This window comes from Melanaphis sacchari, unplaced genomic scaffold (genome assembly GCF_002803265.2).
Source record: "Melanaphis sacchari strain LSU unplaced genomic scaffold, SCAv2.0 Contig0_pilon_pilon, whole genome shotgun sequence".
Taxonomy (NCBI): domain Eukaryota; kingdom Metazoa; phylum Arthropoda; class Insecta; order Hemiptera; family Aphididae; genus Melanaphis; species Melanaphis sacchari.
This window is the reverse complement of record NW_020270366.1, coordinates 24,383,161-24,400,883: the sequence shown is the minus strand read 5'-3', so window position 1 is coordinate 24,400,883 and position 17,723 is coordinate 24,383,161. Positions and strand designations below refer to the sequence as shown.

The 17,723-nt window shown below is 28.8% G+C and overlaps 2 protein-coding genes across 5 annotated transcripts; both read right to left on the bottom strand.

The window, feature by feature from the left end:
- Positions 1 to 1,199: 1,199 nt before the first annotated feature.
- LOC112591902 (cuticle protein 19-like) lies at positions 1,200 to 4,243 on the bottom strand. 2 transcript variants are annotated; one of them, XM_025335852.1, is made up of 4 exons: positions 4,115 to 4,243; positions 3,906 to 4,016; positions 2,868 to 3,118; positions 1,200 to 1,386 (listed from the first exon to the last, which is right to left on the bottom strand). In XM_025335852.1, the coding sequence occupies exons 1-3, from the start codon at positions 4,124 to 4,126 to the stop codon at positions 2,888 to 2,890; spliced, it is 354 nt and encodes a 117-aa protein (XP_025191637.1). In that variant the 5' UTR covers positions 4,127 to 4,243; the 3' UTR covers positions 1,200 to 1,386; positions 2,868 to 2,887. The 2 variants fall into 2 exon arrangements, with proteins under 2 accessions (XP_025191637.1, XP_025191632.1); XM_025335847.1 differs by having other exon boundaries at positions 1,201 to 1,386; positions 2,878 to 3,118.
- Positions 4,244 to 7,995: 3,752 nt separating this feature from the next.
- Positions 7,996 to 13,239, bottom strand: LOC112592958 (bromodomain-containing protein DDB_G0280777-like). 3 transcript variants are annotated; one of them, XM_025337137.1, is made up of 5 exons: positions 13,206 to 13,239; positions 12,874 to 13,121; positions 12,571 to 12,714; positions 12,278 to 12,450; positions 7,996 to 9,374 (listed from the first exon to the last, which is right to left on the bottom strand). In XM_025337137.1, the coding sequence occupies exons 2-5, from the start codon at positions 12,907 to 12,909 to the stop codon at positions 8,132 to 8,134; spliced, it is 1,596 nt and encodes a 531-aa protein (XP_025192922.1). In that variant the 5' UTR covers positions 12,910 to 13,121; positions 13,206 to 13,239; the 3' UTR covers positions 7,996 to 8,131. The 3 variants fall into 3 exon arrangements, with proteins under 3 accessions (XP_025192922.1, XP_025192937.1, XP_025192929.1); XM_025337152.1 differs by having other exon boundaries at positions 12,883 to 13,121; XM_025337144.1 differs by lacking the exon at positions 13,206 to 13,239 and having other exon boundaries at positions 12,874 to 13,166.
- Between the last annotated feature and the right edge of the window lie 4,484 nt (positions 13,240 to 17,723).

Genomic DNA, 17,723 nt, shown 5'->3' with positions numbered 1-17,723 from the left:
TTGTGTACTAGTCAATAGTCATGTTCCAATTGTCATTATTTTTGATAGCTGAATATCATAAAGTAAAAAAAAAAAAAGTGTAAAGACATTTTAAAATAATTTCTTTTCCATCTCAAGGTAAAAAAACATAAATATATATGAATTTCCATGTAAAATATATTATTATACCTTTTGCATGAAGTGACCAATAGATATTTTCCTCCTCTTATGTTTTTCAAACGTAGTAATATTTAATTTTGATTACTACACGTCTACACAACATAAAATATTGAGACTATATAATAACAAAAACATGCTTTTACAAAACACCCAAGTTAATATATTTAAAGTGTAGTGTTATTGGACCTTGTCTTAATGTCATTGCTCTCGCACCACCATGTTTTAAATTATTTTATTGTTGTACATTCGATGTAGTAAACCTTGTAATTTTCTACTTTAATAATAATAATAAAAAAAATTAAAACATTGTTATATACTTATATGTAATATTATTGAAATTGTGTCAAAATTATTTTTGAATTATATAAATTGTATAAGCTATTAACGTGTCTATTTTAGTTATACGAGCAACGTATATTAAATATTATGTATCGACATGAAATAATTCCATTTCAATATAGGTAGGCACCTCATAATATAATATGGAAAAAAAATCACACATAACACATGATGTGTCATAATTGCCCTCATGGTTTCGTTTTCCGGGGTTTTATTTTAACATTATGTTGAAGTATGTGATTATTTCATAACAATAATATTGGTTTATCCAATCTGTCTCCGGTTTTTATCTGTCATGCGTGAAGACCCAATTAGATATAGCCAGTATATTTTTCTCAAACATTTATTTGTTTTACTTATATAACAATAGTAATTTTCTAAAATAAACGTAACTAGTTTTCAATACGACGGTCACACATGAATTCGTTAAGAAAAAAAAATAATATTTTAAAATAAATGTGTTATGTATTTGTGGTAATAAAATTATAAAATTATAAAAATATATATATATTAATTACAATATTGGTATATATTATCAGCCATTATAAAACACAAGAATTATTTTTAGATTATACTCACGGTATATTATAGAATGCATTGTACAGTAATAAAAGTGTACAATATTAGTATTTTAACATACCGTAATTATTTCTAAGTTATAATATAAAATATGTAAAAAAAAAAAATATAAATAATATAATAGTAATGATTATAATATGTATAAAAGTATAATATGTGTGAATATTTTACTGACAAATAAGTCAAGCCAATTAAATAAAATTAAGGACTAGATTGTTATTTAATTGTTTTCCTGTGTCCTTTATATTGGAAAATGAGTATAGTCATTAGAAGTTGTAAACCATATAATTACCTTGTGGAGTACATCATCTGAAAGTAAAATCTATTAATGTTGTTTATTTTAAAATTAATAATTAAGTGCAACTATTTGATATATTTTTTTATAAATATTAATGATATATTTAAAATATTTTTATGGTATAATAGCCATAATATTAAGAAAAAGATTAATCAATTTATTTTTTAAACATTTAATCTTAGTATACTATACTGATATATTCTTAAACTTAATAATAAAATAAAATGTACTTAAAGAATATATTATTCATCAACTATGTTATTTGTACAATTTTTGTATAATGCACAAATACATCAATTATTTTTTATTTTAGTGTAACTTTATTTAATAATTAAACTTGGTGGTATACTATATTATAGACATTGAATCAAAAACTCTTATGAAAAGTGCATTTGGGGTTGGACTATATTAATCAATGAATGTGTCTTGTACATCAGATAAAGTTAGAAACTTTGAAATATTTTTAAATGCAAATCATTTGATAATTGATTAATATTAATTTTAACTTGGAGTACCAACAATAAATTAAAAAAATAATATTTAACTTACAGTTATGGTTACCTTTAATTGTTGACCAATTATTTAAAATAGTATAACAGATTATTGGTCTATGATGCTTGTTTTTTGTAATGACTTTCAATTATACTTTACGATTATAAGCAGAAAATCATTTATAGCTATACTATTTTAATAAATGCAAAACGTTAAAAATAGTAAATCATACATTATGATTACAATTATTTTCTTTTTTTCAATTTAAAAAAAATAAAATAAATAAATAATGTAATATGCAATCTGTAAAATTTAGCATAATAAGCATATACGAGCCATGTAACAAGGAAAAAAAATAAACATAAATAAACAGAAGAAAAACATGATTAAAAAAGCCACCCATTAATGACACTTTAGCTGTTGTTGATATATATCGTCGTTATGCTTTATAATAATTTAATATTATAATGTTAAACTATTATATTGGTAACCCATTTAAAAAAAAAAATATTTTTAAATATTTTAATATAGATTACTGATGCACTGGATAGAGTAGTCAATCCTGTTATACATTTCATTTAAGTTTAGGTACATTTACAATTGTATATCATTATTTATTTATAATGACGCAATTGTATTCTGTAACCCTAGACATTGTTAAAATGAATAAAAAAGATCGATTCTTTATACCTGCCATAAACGAGCCTACATTATACGCAAATAACGATTTATACTACAACAAAATAAAAAATAATCGATTTATTGCCAATTAAATTTAAGAGTTTATAATCTTTTTTAAACGCGGACACGAGTGACTGGTTTCATCAGCGAAAAAATGGAATTATCGTCACAAATTAACGACGAGCAGCGAGACTTAAATAGATGATTAGGTATACAATGTCGTAGATAATTTTTTGAGAAAATAAAGAGAAGAACCCAAATGAAAAAATAAATAAAAATGATTATACGACATCTTAATATAGGTAATAATTATTAGTACCTAATCTAACCTTCAGGTGCTTAATAGTGTTCGTAGTGGTCTGGATGATTGGAGTGACCGGTCTTGTGAACGATCGCGTTAAAACCGTTTTCCTTATCAGCCACGTATTCGACGGTCCTCAATGTACCATCAGGATCGTGCACGCTGTACGATCCCTTCACTACGTCGCCATCTCTGTATTCGTGCGCGGTCTTGTAGTCGCCGGTGTGTGGGTCTTGTACGCCGTATTTGTAAGAGTATTTTGGATGAGCCTGCGGAAAATAATACACACACACACACACACACACACAAACATTGCCGTTAACTTATCGTTTCTATGCATTGATATTGTAAGTCCAACGTCTGTTGTTTATAATAGAAAATGAAAAATTAATTAATTTGATAATAATATGCTCTCATACAGATTTCCACGCGAGAGCGACCGTGAGTAGATGCGATGAACATTATTATATTTTACCAAGTGATTCATTTAACGTAAGACACTCACTATTTTCAAAACTATTAATATTTTTTTTTAATATACTTTAAAACATTTTTAAAAAAAAATATTTTTTTATTGTTATCAATTTTTAAGTTTTATATTTTTTATTGACAATATGCATTTTTTATTTCAAAGCGAAATATTTTTTGGAGTATTTCGACATATAAATATCAAATTTCGGACGAGTAGTTTTTGAGTTAAAAGTGTTTAAAGATTAGACTAGTGAAGTGATGATTGATCCACTACTCTATTTGATTACATTTTAAACACTTAATACTATCAAATTACTTAACCGAAATTTAATTTTGATAAACCTAAATACTCCAAAATAAAATTATACTTATAAATATGAAATCATAAATATATGAACGTATGCTGTTGTTTAAAAGAGTAAAAAGCTTAAAAAATGAAGAAAAAAAATATTATACTGTAATGACTTAAAATTATTCAAAATATATATATTTTTAAAAACATTTGTGTTTTCTCAAATAATGAGTGAAACGTTAATTGGATCATCCCATATTGGTAGGAAGATGGGTGGTGTTAGAGATACCCACATAGTAGTCCACGTGCTCGTCGTCGTCGTGTCCAGCGCTGCCACCGTAACCTTGTGGATACGATTGAACCGTAAGACTGACGTACAGTAGGACGCAAGAACCGACAATAACCTTTAGAGAAAAAAAGAATTAAAAATATAAAAATATTAAAAAAAAGTTTAATCGACGAACATAAATGTATCTCAAATGGACACGGTTTAACACTGTACCTTTGACAACATTTTTCTTGGCGTTGAAAAAAAGCGAGTATCCACTATATTCAGATATGTTCGTATTCTAGAGGACGATCGAAAAGCGGCTTAAGAACTGCGTACACACGTTCTAGATCGATTGATGGCGAGAATCTATTGTATTCCGTTCTTCGACCAACGCTATATATAACTGCATCGTTCCACACAGTCTTCCACTTCTTTTCACGCGGTCCATGTTGCAAACCAAAACATTGCACAACAATATCAATTTATATTTAGGTATAATAAACGCACAGTATTTTGTTTACATGTCGAAACGGTCCATAGGATGTGTTCATTATTGTCATTATATACTTTTTTTTTTTTCGTAAGTGATAGAGATTTGTACGTAGAGGTTTCTAAAATTTTATTACGCGTCGTAGTAATGTTCAACCCTGTTCGGCGTCCGTAATATATTTGTACCATTCTTAGAATAGGGTCGTAATAATGCACCGCACTCGTTTATTATAGGTGATAGTTATTTATTTCTTGTTCAATACCCACATGGATAAGTAGTTGTTGACCGATATTTTATGTAACATTATTGCGAACCGTTTATTAACTATTACGATGTATTGGCATTTGATTGTTAAACCACAAAATAATATTTATATTATGTATTATGATAAGTTCCTCAAAGAACAAAATAAAAATATTAACAATCATTAAATGTTGGCAAGTAGATTTCAACAGGTAATAAATATGTATCAATTATAATTTTTTATGGTAAATTTAAATATTTACCGTGGTACCTATGCAAATATGAACTTGCTTCTTGCGACTGTTAAGTGTCTATACTCTATAGTACGATTTTCCAAACGACTACAAATTTTTAAAATAATGTTCTTAAATATTCAATCATGTTTTGATATTTATGATATAATTGTCATAGTTTGTTGTTTAAATTCGTGATAATGATAAATTTAAACATTTTGATGTATAATTACTATTTGGAGAAATACCAACTATACCTAAATAGTTAGGATTAAGCAATGATCAAATAATATATTTTCTATACCTATGCATAGATTTTTATGACTAACTTTAATACATCATTTAATTATTAAAAATAATTAATTATTTTGTTTTTAATGTTAAGATATGTACGGACTATCAAGTACTTATTCTTGTCATCATTATTTTTTTAAACAATATAGTATACGCATATTTCAATATTGTATTATGCTTCAATTTAATTCATAACCAAGAAGAAATTTTTTTAAACAAAAATTATTTTTGACTTAATATTTAAAAAAAAATGCGATTCAATTTACATTAAGTATATAATATAAAACATTTAATAAGTCAATATTACTGTAGAAAGTATTTTGAGTTTTGACGATTGGTTATCGTCAATAAAATAGGTGAGCACATTTTTAATGAAAATCGTAAAATATATACGTAATTAAATATTTCTTCTATGATAATTAATAACTATAATTTTTATAAGAGATCCATTTTAAATTACAGAGCTTTATGTTGTAATTTAGTAGCCTTCGACAAAATAGAACGGCCTACATATATTTTTCTTCTTTAAAAATATACATTGTCATTTTCTCATTTATTTTTCAATAACATCGTTTAAATTAATAACAAAATGTATAAACTCTTGACAATAATGAAAAAAAATTACTATTTATTGAATGTAGTAAATGACTATGTATACCTATTGGCTATTACTCATACTGACAAGCATAACCATTCAACCATATACAATTGTTAAAATTGTTAATTAACTATGATGTATCACACACGATACACACACACACACACACACACACACACACACACACACACACACACACACACACACACACACACACATATACGAGTATATATCAATTATACAATAAACCTTATAGTCGTCTCCTTACTTTTCAACACTCCAAATTTTTATTCATTGATATCAATATTTTTTGGTTATTAATAGGTACTGAACAATATGCTTTGGTGACCATTACTTAAAAAATTTACGTTTTATCACATTCAAGTAGTGTGTAAAAAATCTATAACACTATATTTTGTTAGCCTTAAAATATTATATATGAAATTGGTTTTGATTAAAATTTTTTTTTATGTTTTAGGACTTTTAATTTGGGTGGATAATAATTAATTTAACGTGTTATTGAGTAATTTGAAAGTTCGTCCATCTGAATAAATTCGCCAAAGACACGTTGAATACAGTTTTAGTTTGATATTAGCTATTCAAAAAAAAAAAAAAATAGATTTTAAAATCTTATGTAGTTTAATGGACATTTGATGTATATTATTTATTTTTATAATAACACCTAAATTTGTAATAATTTTTTTATTGTACTAAGTAGGAAAACATAAATAAAGGATTTTGGAAAAATATATAAAATTATAATTAATAACTAAAAAATATTTATTTTTTTACTTTTAAATACAGTACCTAGATACATGAAATATTTAACTATTGTATCCCTAAGAACGAAATTAATTTTTATATAAAAGTTTGATCTCATACAAAAAGTAGCTTTAAATAAATTGTATAGTACACCTTTAAAGTCCAAATACTGTAAATATATAACATTAAAATGATTCGTGAAATATTTAACTAAATTAACAGTATTTTAAAACAAAATATTAAAAACACTAAAACAAAGATCTATGCAGCAGAAAAACAAGATTTACTGAAAAGATACATTTAATCCCTACAGTAACATGGTACGGAGTCTAGACGTACAGTTTGAGTGTATAATATTTAATATTGTGACTGTTCGTAAAGACGACTAAAGCTTTACCACGGAAACGAGTTTTAACTAAACGGTCTAAACGGACGGGAAAAAGACAGAAACAGCCAGACACTCTAGGTTAGTAGTTGGCTATATAGGCTTACAATATACCTGGTAAATGATAAGTATATATTATAATACGATCGAAGAAATAAAAACTAAATACAAATAAATATGCATCAATTTGTACTGCCTACTCACATACACACACACACATTACACATATACAATATATACATGCTAATATATTTATAATGTGCAACACTGTTCCAAATTTTAATTAGGTTAGATTTGTTTAACGGCATCGTTAATCAACGTGCCGCGGCGGTGTAAACGCGCATTAATATTGAATTCGGGCATGGCGTTTCCAAATTGCGGCCTAATATAAATTCGGCATGACAAGTCCGTCGAACGAGAGAGAACAGCGATAAGAAAACGTGTCGAAACTACCGTCTTAACTGTGAACGGATCATTCGCCGCACGCCATGGCTAATCACAACAGCTATACACGTCGTCGACTACATATACACACTGCGTCTGGGTTGTGCAAACCGCTAAAATACATTTAATAAGGCGTGATTGAGCACGGCGGCCTTGTGTCGTTGGAAATCCAACACATCGCGCAATGATTGATAACACACACTGTGCACGTTGCACTATATATTGTACTAAATTGTGGTGAGTATAGGTAATTGCATAGTGAAAGACTCAGCGAGTATCTGCTGCAACAGGGATGGACGCGAACGATTTTTTCGACGTGTTCGCTGTGGAATGTGCACTGTGCAGGCTATTTGTTACAAACTACGTTTAAAATATATTATAATATTATAATGCATTAGACCGCGACACCGCTGGGTGGGATGCACGCCGTCGCAGAGACGTTATGATGTTAAATTTTGTAAACCTTCACGAGATCGTGGCAAGAATTTGTTTTTATTTTTTACGCACTCCGTCTACGTAATTTATTATTTTTTATTTTGATACATCTCGATTGGCAACGATAAACGCTATTACCGTGTGTCGTCGCATCGTCTTTAGATATATTTTTATTCACAACAATCGTTACAGTCACAAAAAATGTAAATTTATATTCATCAAATACACGTAGGTTTAATTTATATATAACATATTTTGTAATAATTTGTTTGTACATACACACACACTAGGACGATCAGTGTGAAAAAATCAAACCTTAACAGTACACGCGTTTATTGCTATATTATATAAAATGAAAATGTCCCTAAAACCGGAAACGCTTTCTTCCGAAATCGAAAATCCTATCGGTCGGCGGCAACACGAAGACCGGAAACATCTGCGATTCGGCGGCCTGCAGTTGCAACTGCTGACGGTACTGTTCCATCGTGGTGGCCGGATTTGGCTGGTGAAAGAATTGCATCGGTACCGTCGCGTGGTGCTGCTGTACGTTGCCTTTGATCTGCAGCTGCGATGGACGTGCCGGTATGTTGACCTGCTGCGGGTACTGCTGTTGCATGACCGATTGCTGGTACGGGATCTTTTGCAGTTGTTGCTGTTGTTGCAGTTGCAGCTGCAGTTGTTGCTGCTGCTGCTGCTGCTGTATCTGCTGCTGCTGCTGTTGCTGTTGCTGCTGAATGTTTTGAGGCGGTAGAGCATGCTGCGGCACCACTCTGGCCTGTTGCGGCTGATATTGGACGGCCTGCTGCTGATGCGGCATCAACTGGACCTGTTGTTGTAGATGCACTGGCGGCTGTACCCTCACCGGCTGCTGTTGGTATTGTTGCACTTGACTGGGTTGAAGCAACTGCTGTTGGCCCTGTGGCAACCTCAACTGCTGTTGATGCGAATGTGCGGGTGGATACTGCTGGTAGTGTTGTTGTTGCTGATAGTTGGACAGCGGCACCGGTGGCTGCTGCTGCTGCGGTTGTTGGAGTTGTATCATGATGGGCCCCCTATCAGGTGTGATGGGCAGCGGCTGTTGGCCAGGCAGCAGTGGCAGTGGGGAGTTGTCGGCTAGAGCGGGCAGGGGCGGCACGTTTAGCACGTAGTGCGACGGCTGCTGGGCAGGCACGGCGCCCTGCTGCAGGCTATATGGGACCACGGGCGGTAGGGGCGCGGAATTTTGGGCCAGTTGCTGTGGCGTTGGTTGCAGCTGAGAATTAGGAGCGACTTGGTACTCGGCGTAAGACGACTGCAACTTGTCCTTGAGCTGGTCACCGACAAACGGCTGATTGGTTTCCTGGAAGCCAGGCGAGTCTTCCGGCCGGAATGTAGCCGGATCTATGTTGGTCCTCTGCTGGTGATACGAGTGTGCTGAGTCCACCCGTTGGCCGGCCGCGGCTGCGGTACTAGGCGTTGGCCGGTGATACTTGTCGTACAACGGCGACTTGTGTGGTTGTGACTTCACAGCCGTCTCTATGATCTGCGATGTGACTCGCTGCACGGGGTCTAGGCTAGATCCTTCGGCCACGTACTGATCGACACCGCCATTGTCCTTGACGTAAGTCCTGCGACAAAACAATTTTTCTTAACTACCATGTATTATGAACAGATATAATTTAAAGTAACTTTAATCTTGATAAATATTTCCAGAAATAAATATACTGAAAAATTCAGAAATAAAGATCCAGCGCAAAATATAAAAATAGGTAATGTTAATTATAAATCATAAAAAATTTTAGCCCTACCATTTTTTCAAAAAAATAAACGATATGAAGAAGTTACAACTATGTATAAGTAAATCAAAAATAATGAATTAGATTTTTATTTCTTATTTTGTGAATACCTATATACTAAGAAAAAGAAAACTACGATATAGCGAAGCAATATAATAATAGGTACAATTTTATGGGAGCATTTGTGTAATTAGCACATCCAGTTTTGGTTAATTAATTCATATTTTATATTAATAAATTAATGCATATAGTACAAAAAATATTATTGAATATATAAGTACAGATATTTTAAGGAGGAATTTAGAGAGTGAATTCATTCATCGTTTAATCTATAATAATTATAAGATTTAATGAAAAAATACGGGTCTTTAACACACACAGTTTTTTCATTGAAACTGTGCTCTTGAATACAATCAATCGAATTTGGTACATATGTATTCAATTGAAATTTGATATTTCACTTAGGATAGTAATTAGTAAATTGAATGAAATATCTAAATATCTAATGCTATTATAATATAACATAATAAAACACATATACTTTTAATTTACTCATCTCGATCTTTATAAATGTATTAGTATTCAATGAGTAACTCAAGAATCCAAGTTATTAATTTAGTCATTAATTGTTTGCAAAATTATAAAAAAAAAAACAAGAACAAAAAAATCAATAATCATAAATATAGTACAATATGAATGAATGATAACCAATAACCATCTTATTCTTATAATTTGAATGAATTTCAAAATGTCATTGCTTACAATTTGAATTCATAGAATCTTAGAATTAAAGTATGTAAAGCTTTTACTATTTTTTAAGTTTAAATATTATCATATTTTAATATTTTTTAAAAAATCTTAATAACATACAAAAATGTATTGTTTATATTACATTTTTATAAATTACAGTTCCAAATAAAACTTTAATATAGGATTTTTTTTTATAAGTGTTGAATTTTAAAAATTGTACTGGAAATTTTTTTTCTAAAATGTACTTAATTACTTAATTACTTTGGTTGTTAATAGTTTTACAAATAGCTATAATGGTCTATGCGGATGACAAAGTAATAAAAATTAGAAAATATTTTTGTAATTAAAAAAACACAGGTATTATATTATACGTCGTTAATAAACGAATAATTAATCATTTAATCATTTAGGATTATAAGCTTAGGTAATTGCAAAAGACACAAATATTATATTTTTCAAAGTATGGACAAATTTCTGTATTTTCGTAAGGGATTTGATAAGCCGATCATTGCACAATTGAAATATACAAAGAAATCAGTTCAATATGTGATATTTTTTACAAGGATACGTGCTCGCACGTTTTAATTCCAAGGTTTAAATCCAAAATATAACCAAAGAATAAGTAGTATACTAGTATTGTAAATTTGTTATATGTTTTGAAATTTTTTAACTTGGAAATTCATAGAAGCGCGTTTTGCTTGCCCTCGGGGAAGCCTTGTCGTTTATTGAATTTTATTAATTCATGCCATGGCCAAAAACATGAAATTTTTGTTTCTTTTATCACTAATAATAGCTTTTAAAATATTATTGAATTAAAGATTTTGTAATTTTGATGAAAGAGTTATAGTAACTAAATTATATTATACTGGTGCAATGATATAAAAATATGAGTTGTTTTTTTGTTGTTGAATGGGAATTCAATAAAAATAAGAATAATTGACGTCATATTTAATACTTATACATTTATAAATGTCTTAACTTTCGATTTAAGAAATAATAGTATTACCTTAAATGGCCTATAACTTAAAAGTTATAAGACTCATTATGATAATAATATGTGGCAAGATTGTTTTCTATATTGTGTTGATATAGAGGTAATTTAAATAAGTAAAAATAATTTTAACAGATCGGATAAATTAAAGTAATTATACGAATATCCTGTAGTAATAACAAATTAATAACATTGCAAAAACTTAATAAATGATAACTAAAACATTTCACTAACTAGTTTTATAAATTCCTATCATATACACTGCGTTTGATTGAATTGCTATTGTTTTCACGAATAATTTATAAACAGTGAATCAAAAAACAAATACTACTCTTGGACTATTTTCGAAAAACTCTTTGTTTTTTATGCGATAGAAATATACATTTTACTAAGAATATTGAATAAAAAAATATTGTACGAAGAATAGATAAAACCAATTATGAAAAATTATTTATATTTCTTTTGCGTATTTATTTTAAATACGCGGACGCAGGCCCCAAAAAAAATCAAACGACACAACAAATATAATATTTTTAAGTTAATAATTATACAACATTGGTATTTAAACAAAAATAGGACAAAACGAATCGGTGCTGTAGAGATTTTATAGATGATTGGCCATATGCATCACCCGGAAAGAAAAATATTTTTATTAATACATAATAATGTTTTATACCACAAAATAACAACAACTGATATTATACTCGTAGTGATCATTGGCGCAGTTTTTGTTTTTAATGTTTGAATAAAATGTACATTGCAGATGAAATTCAGCAAAAAAAATAGAACTTTTTAGAAAACAAATTACAGATTTTCAATTCTAGTAACACGTAACTGAAGTGTTTTTACTCACTAATTCCTAAATCAAAAATTAAAACATGTAAAACGTATTATTTGTATTTGAAATTCACGGGCGACAAACCGGTAGTGAAGTCTGATGGAAGTCGTTTTAAACATTTTTCAAAAATTTCTACTACCAGTGGTATTTACTTACTTGACACCTTCTTTGTCCGCAACGTAGGACACCACTCTAATTTTACCATCAGGTTGGACTTGCCCATAACTTCCCACAACGCTCCCGTTGGGATGACGTTCTTCCATACGGTATTGGATGTTGTTTGTTGGCGCATTTTCTACGTCGTATCTAAATTCGTACGTGTTTGGTCCCTATAAAACACGACCGAAAAAATCATTTAAAACACGAAAAATTACTTATACCTTATATTATCGTGCGTAGAAGTTATTCGTTTCGTTGACTCGTTATATTATTTTTATTGTTCTATTTACTTTGTGGTTTTTTTTCGACGTGGATGCCCATTCGTTTTCCAACTGTCTTTTATCGTGGACTTTTGTGTCGTCTGCGAACGATTGCGTGATCAGCCCGACAACTGCCACCAGTACAAATACCTCAACTACCGCACCGAGTCTTGTCTGTATTATATTAAACATAACACGGAATTAATTCAGCCCAATCATCAATAATAAAAATTATTAATAATAATAAAAAAAAAAAAACTACAGTGCAAGTTACATGATCACAATATTATTATAACACGTGATTATATAGTTATAGTATTTAACAAACATTACATTTCTCACTTGAACGTAGCCGATGCGTGAAACCATTTTTTACTCTGCTGAGGCTTGACTGCTAGTGTCGCTCTGCGGTTGTGATTATGATGAATTTTTTTTCTTCTAAATTCTTAGCTTATAGATACTGCGACTACAATTTGCACTTTATAAGGACGGATAACGGTTTTACCGGTTTTCAAATCGATTACACCGGAGTCGCTGTTTCGTCTTCGTATAGCGCCGTGCTAAAATAATAAATCGCATACCTGTAATATAACTATGTTATAATATTGATGGATCTCATCTTGAATATACGTATTATACAAATACTAAAAAATTTTCCGTTCTACCTTAAACTATGATTGTGTTCACTGTGCGACTAATAATCGGTGAAATGATCAGTTTTTAAGGATATTAAGACTCGTATGCAACAAACGTACGACCTTGGGAATATTTTTAATATATGTAACCGTGGCTAATTATCAATAAGAGACTTTTCATAGTCTTAAAAAAAAAAGAATTGTATATTGAATAGGAAAGAGAAACATTATATATAATATTTATTTGAAATGAAATAACTACTGCAGTCTACACAGGAGGTAACTAAACATATATATATATATTGTACGTATTGTTGTTAAGGTATTTAAACTGCACTTGAAATAAATTAACACAGAATAAACACCGTCAATGTTATAATATAATGGTCGGTGTAAATACTTTTGATATTTAATTCATATTTTTATATATTTATTTGTTGATGAGTAATAATAATAGTAATACACATCATAATACTCATTACATTCAAATAACCAATTATATGATGTTACTTTATACTGACTTCTGCATATATTATTGAATAAAAATAATATTACTTATATTATATTATACACTTCTACAACATTGTGTTAATGGTTTTCCATAGTTAAATTATACTTAACCTCTGCAAGCGTATGCAAGAAGAAAGTTACATTCCACATAACTGCAATAAAACATTAATAGGTACAAACACACGAACATGTGACGTATATATCAAATAAATAATATAAAAAAATGTAAAAAAAAAAATAATAAGGTTTCATACCTAATACAAAGTAACACTATAATTTATAATAACCTATGCTATATTATATTCTCGCATAATAATATGTTGTATGTTAAAATTTAACATGTTTTTATAATACTTGTATAAATAATTGCTCGTCAATCAAAAACATGAGATATCGTCGTATTATTATTCATTATAAAAATTATGACATTTTTATAAGTTATTTCAAGACTGTCAGTTGCATATTGAAAAAGATCAAAATAATTTTTCACTGAAAAATGGATAGAGCAAATATAAAATACATACTTACACTAAAATTGTAATTTTATTAATTATTAATAAAATTTAATATATTACGTATATATTCAACATTATTCATGACTTTTACGTTCATATAATATTAATCATTTATTTTCCTTTGCGAATATGTCTACACAATTTATCATGCAAACGTGTAATAAGAATTGCATACCTAGCAACTTAGCTATTTATGTACGTTGAACCGTGAAAATTCTGTATTATAGATTTTGACTGTAACGAAAATTATAATAGATATTTGATAATAGATTTTTATACTACAATTTTAACAAACTGCCATTATACAAAACAACTTTTGAGTTCAACTAAAATAAATTATGCATTTTAAAAGTATAAGTATTTAACATAAAAATTTCAAAAACAATTGCGCAATTGTTGCTCAAGTCTAAACAGTATAATATTAAAATTAATTAATTTTTCAAATTTAATTCAAATAGTAATAATTATTTACAGTTATGTAATAAGCGGCCGTAATGATTGTTCCAAGTATAAGTAATTTATTTGCACGAACAGAGTTATTTCCTCAAAAACGATAAAAATTGAAATATAATTTTATTTTAATCGATTAATAATTATTATTATATAGGTATTTAACTGAAAATGACGATTATTTTGATACGAAATCGTTGATTCGTGATGCCGGTTAATAGTTTATTTGGAGCAAAAAAATCATCCATCACTGGCGACGATCCTAAAGTGGGAGATTACGAAACGCTTCGAATAATCTTACAGGACGAATGTCACTGCAGTTATTATTATTGTGATTACGTTCGTTACTGTCAGAACATCATAATCAACCTGCAAATGGATTGATGAAAAATACAATTGGTTATCAGAAATGATCGTCGTTCTACATGTAAGTCATTAAAATCGTGTCAATATAAGGACTAAAATTGTACTTTAAACCAATTTAATTTTTTTTAAGATCGTTGCATTATGTTGGTTCACGTTACGACGATCGTATGCCATCGAAGTCATACCCGCCTCGTACGCTTGGAGCACGTTCACAGGACCCGTTTCTGGCGAAGTACAAGAAGTCAAACAACCATGGAGTTCATCTCAGCCGTCGGCATCTTCGTTTTCAGAATTCGAAAGTGCAAACGAAGATAGCAATAATTATGGACCAGATTACGTGGTAATGTAGTAATTACAGCTTATTTTACTTTGTTCATATATGAGTAAGGAACTGGGATTGGATTGTTCTTTGCATGTATCTACTTTAAATGTTTATACTAATATATAACAATATTCAATAAAAAAAAAAAAGCGTTTAAAGTAAACAATAGCATGCCAGTAAATTTTATTTTCAAATTGTTTAATAACTTAGAACGAACTACAATCATATCTTAACAAAAACTTCAATTTAATAATATTTCTAATAAAATGAATAAATATTTCATGTTTAACTCATAGCGTCAATTAAATAAAAAATGTAATCAATAATAAAGTGCACAAGAATCTTTAGCCTGTTGAGGCTGTAAATATTTTTATTAATACCAATAAATCATTTTTATTTTTATTATAAGGTAGATTCAACTATTTTTGCTAAAATTAGATCGTGTATATACTATAATATTATTTTATACATTTTATTATCAATTTATAACTTATGCAATACTGACATACAGTAGAATAATTTAATTTGGCTCATGCGATAAAAAATTATACATTTTAAAAATTTCATCATGAATAAAAAATAATAACATATTAAATAGTTATAATAAGTTAAAATTTCAAGTAAGTGACTTCATATATTTTGAATTGAAACAAAACAACTAAAATTGTTTAAATACTTTAAAAAAAACATTAAAGTTTTTGTTCGAATATTTAATACTTCAAAGTTCAAATGTCTATAAAAAAAATCATGATTATATATTTTAGATATATTTTAACTACTATAAAGGAACTTAAAATGAAAGTTTTATTAGATCCTAATATCAACTAGATTCAATTTTCTACTAAAAACCACTCCTTAAAGTTGTAGATTGTTTTTAATGCTCCTAAAGGTGACGTCAGATACACAAAACAAAACCCACCTCATTGTAAGACAAATACATTCAGTGTCCCACTTAAAATAAATTTAAAAATATTAAATTAGATAACTTCTTATATAATTTATCGTGATCTGCAGTCATATAACATTTAATTAAAAACTGTAGCAAGAAGCAATAGCCTTGTTTAATTATTAACCTGGTTGAAAATAAAAATTCTGAAAACACATCCAAATTAATTTGACTGTAATAAACTAATAAATCATTTTTATAAAATATGTACTTATATGGAATGGTTATTAAATATTTAAAATTTATTTTTCAAATATCATAAAATTAAAATCATTGGTTTTGTATTTGAAACTTTTATATTATACATTTAAAGTAATTATAAATATAAAACAGTTTCATTGCTTTATTACATACTTGTGTGATTTGTGATCGGTGACTTACACCGATTTTAACCTACCTAATCGATAGAAGAGTGATATCAACTTAAAGTTCCTACATGACCTCATCGATGGTTCTACCAACATATATTCTTTACTTTCTCTCGTCAACTTCTGAGTTCCTCTACGTCTGATCCGCTCTGCCATCTCTTTTCTTATTCCTTCACTAATTACTAATTACAATTCAAATAATTCAATTCATCACATGATGCAAACATTCAACCATATTTCTTACCTTAATCTTCCGTTTCACTTTAACTAATTTGTGACTTTAATGTTTTATTTACTTATATATTACTGTATTTGGAGCCAAGCTCATATTCAATAAAATAATTGAAAATATTATTTTTTTAAATAAATTTCATAGATCCTAGAATTATTTTAACGTTTCTATAAGATTTATATAAAAAAAAAAAAAAATTTAAAGCGAATCATTTAACCCACATATCATCTATCCCTTAAATAAAACGTCTTTGATAGTTCATAGGATATAATAAAAATAATAAAATACAATCACTTGTATTAAATATTAATTATGTATATGATACAGAATATTAAAAATAAATATTTTATCGATTTTCTATCAATCTGTGACAATGTCCATTACGAAATTTAAAAATATTATCTTAATATTATGTAATGAATAACTCTTGTGTGATTGCAATGCAGAAACATGAGGGTAATGATGAATATAACAATACACAGAGTATTTAACATACTTAACTATCTTTTATCCTTTAATAATTCATTGATAATATGATTTTTGGAATTTTTAAGTATAATCAAGAACTATATTTTTAAAATACTCGAGGAGTATTCTTTGATGAAATACTTCTTTTTTTTTTAATAACCTTCGTTCAGTTACGTATTGCTCCTTAAAAACACAAACAAAATTTAAAAATCTTATCCCTAATGTCAAACACCACTAACATCGTTTTTGTTTTGTTTTGCGTTCTCTACGATTCGGGCGATTACGGGACGGCGATAATAAGTACTATCATTGGCCGCACGCTGGGCCCGCTCAGGGCACATCCGCCGTCGCCGTTCGGCTTCATCGTCTCA

Excerpts from the sequence above, each read along its gene's own strand:
- LOC112591902 (XM_025335852.1), bottom strand. Across the intron at positions 3,119-3,905 it reads ACGAGCACGTGGACTACTAT|GCTCATCCAAAATACTCTTA; the intron begins GTGGGTATCTCT and ends TATTTTCCGCAG.
- LOC112592958 (XM_025337137.1), bottom strand. The coding sequence starts at position 12,909 with ATGGTTTCACGCATCGGCTACGTTCAAGTGAGAAAT. Across the intron at positions 12,715-12,873 it reads GCTACGTTCAAGTGAGAAAT|ACAAGACTCGGTGCGGTAGT; the intron begins GTAATGTTTGTT and ends AATATAATACAG. Across the intron at positions 12,451-12,570 it reads CGTCGAAAAAAAACCACAAA|GGACCAAACACGTACGAATT; the intron begins GTAAATAGAACA and ends CGTGTTTTATAG.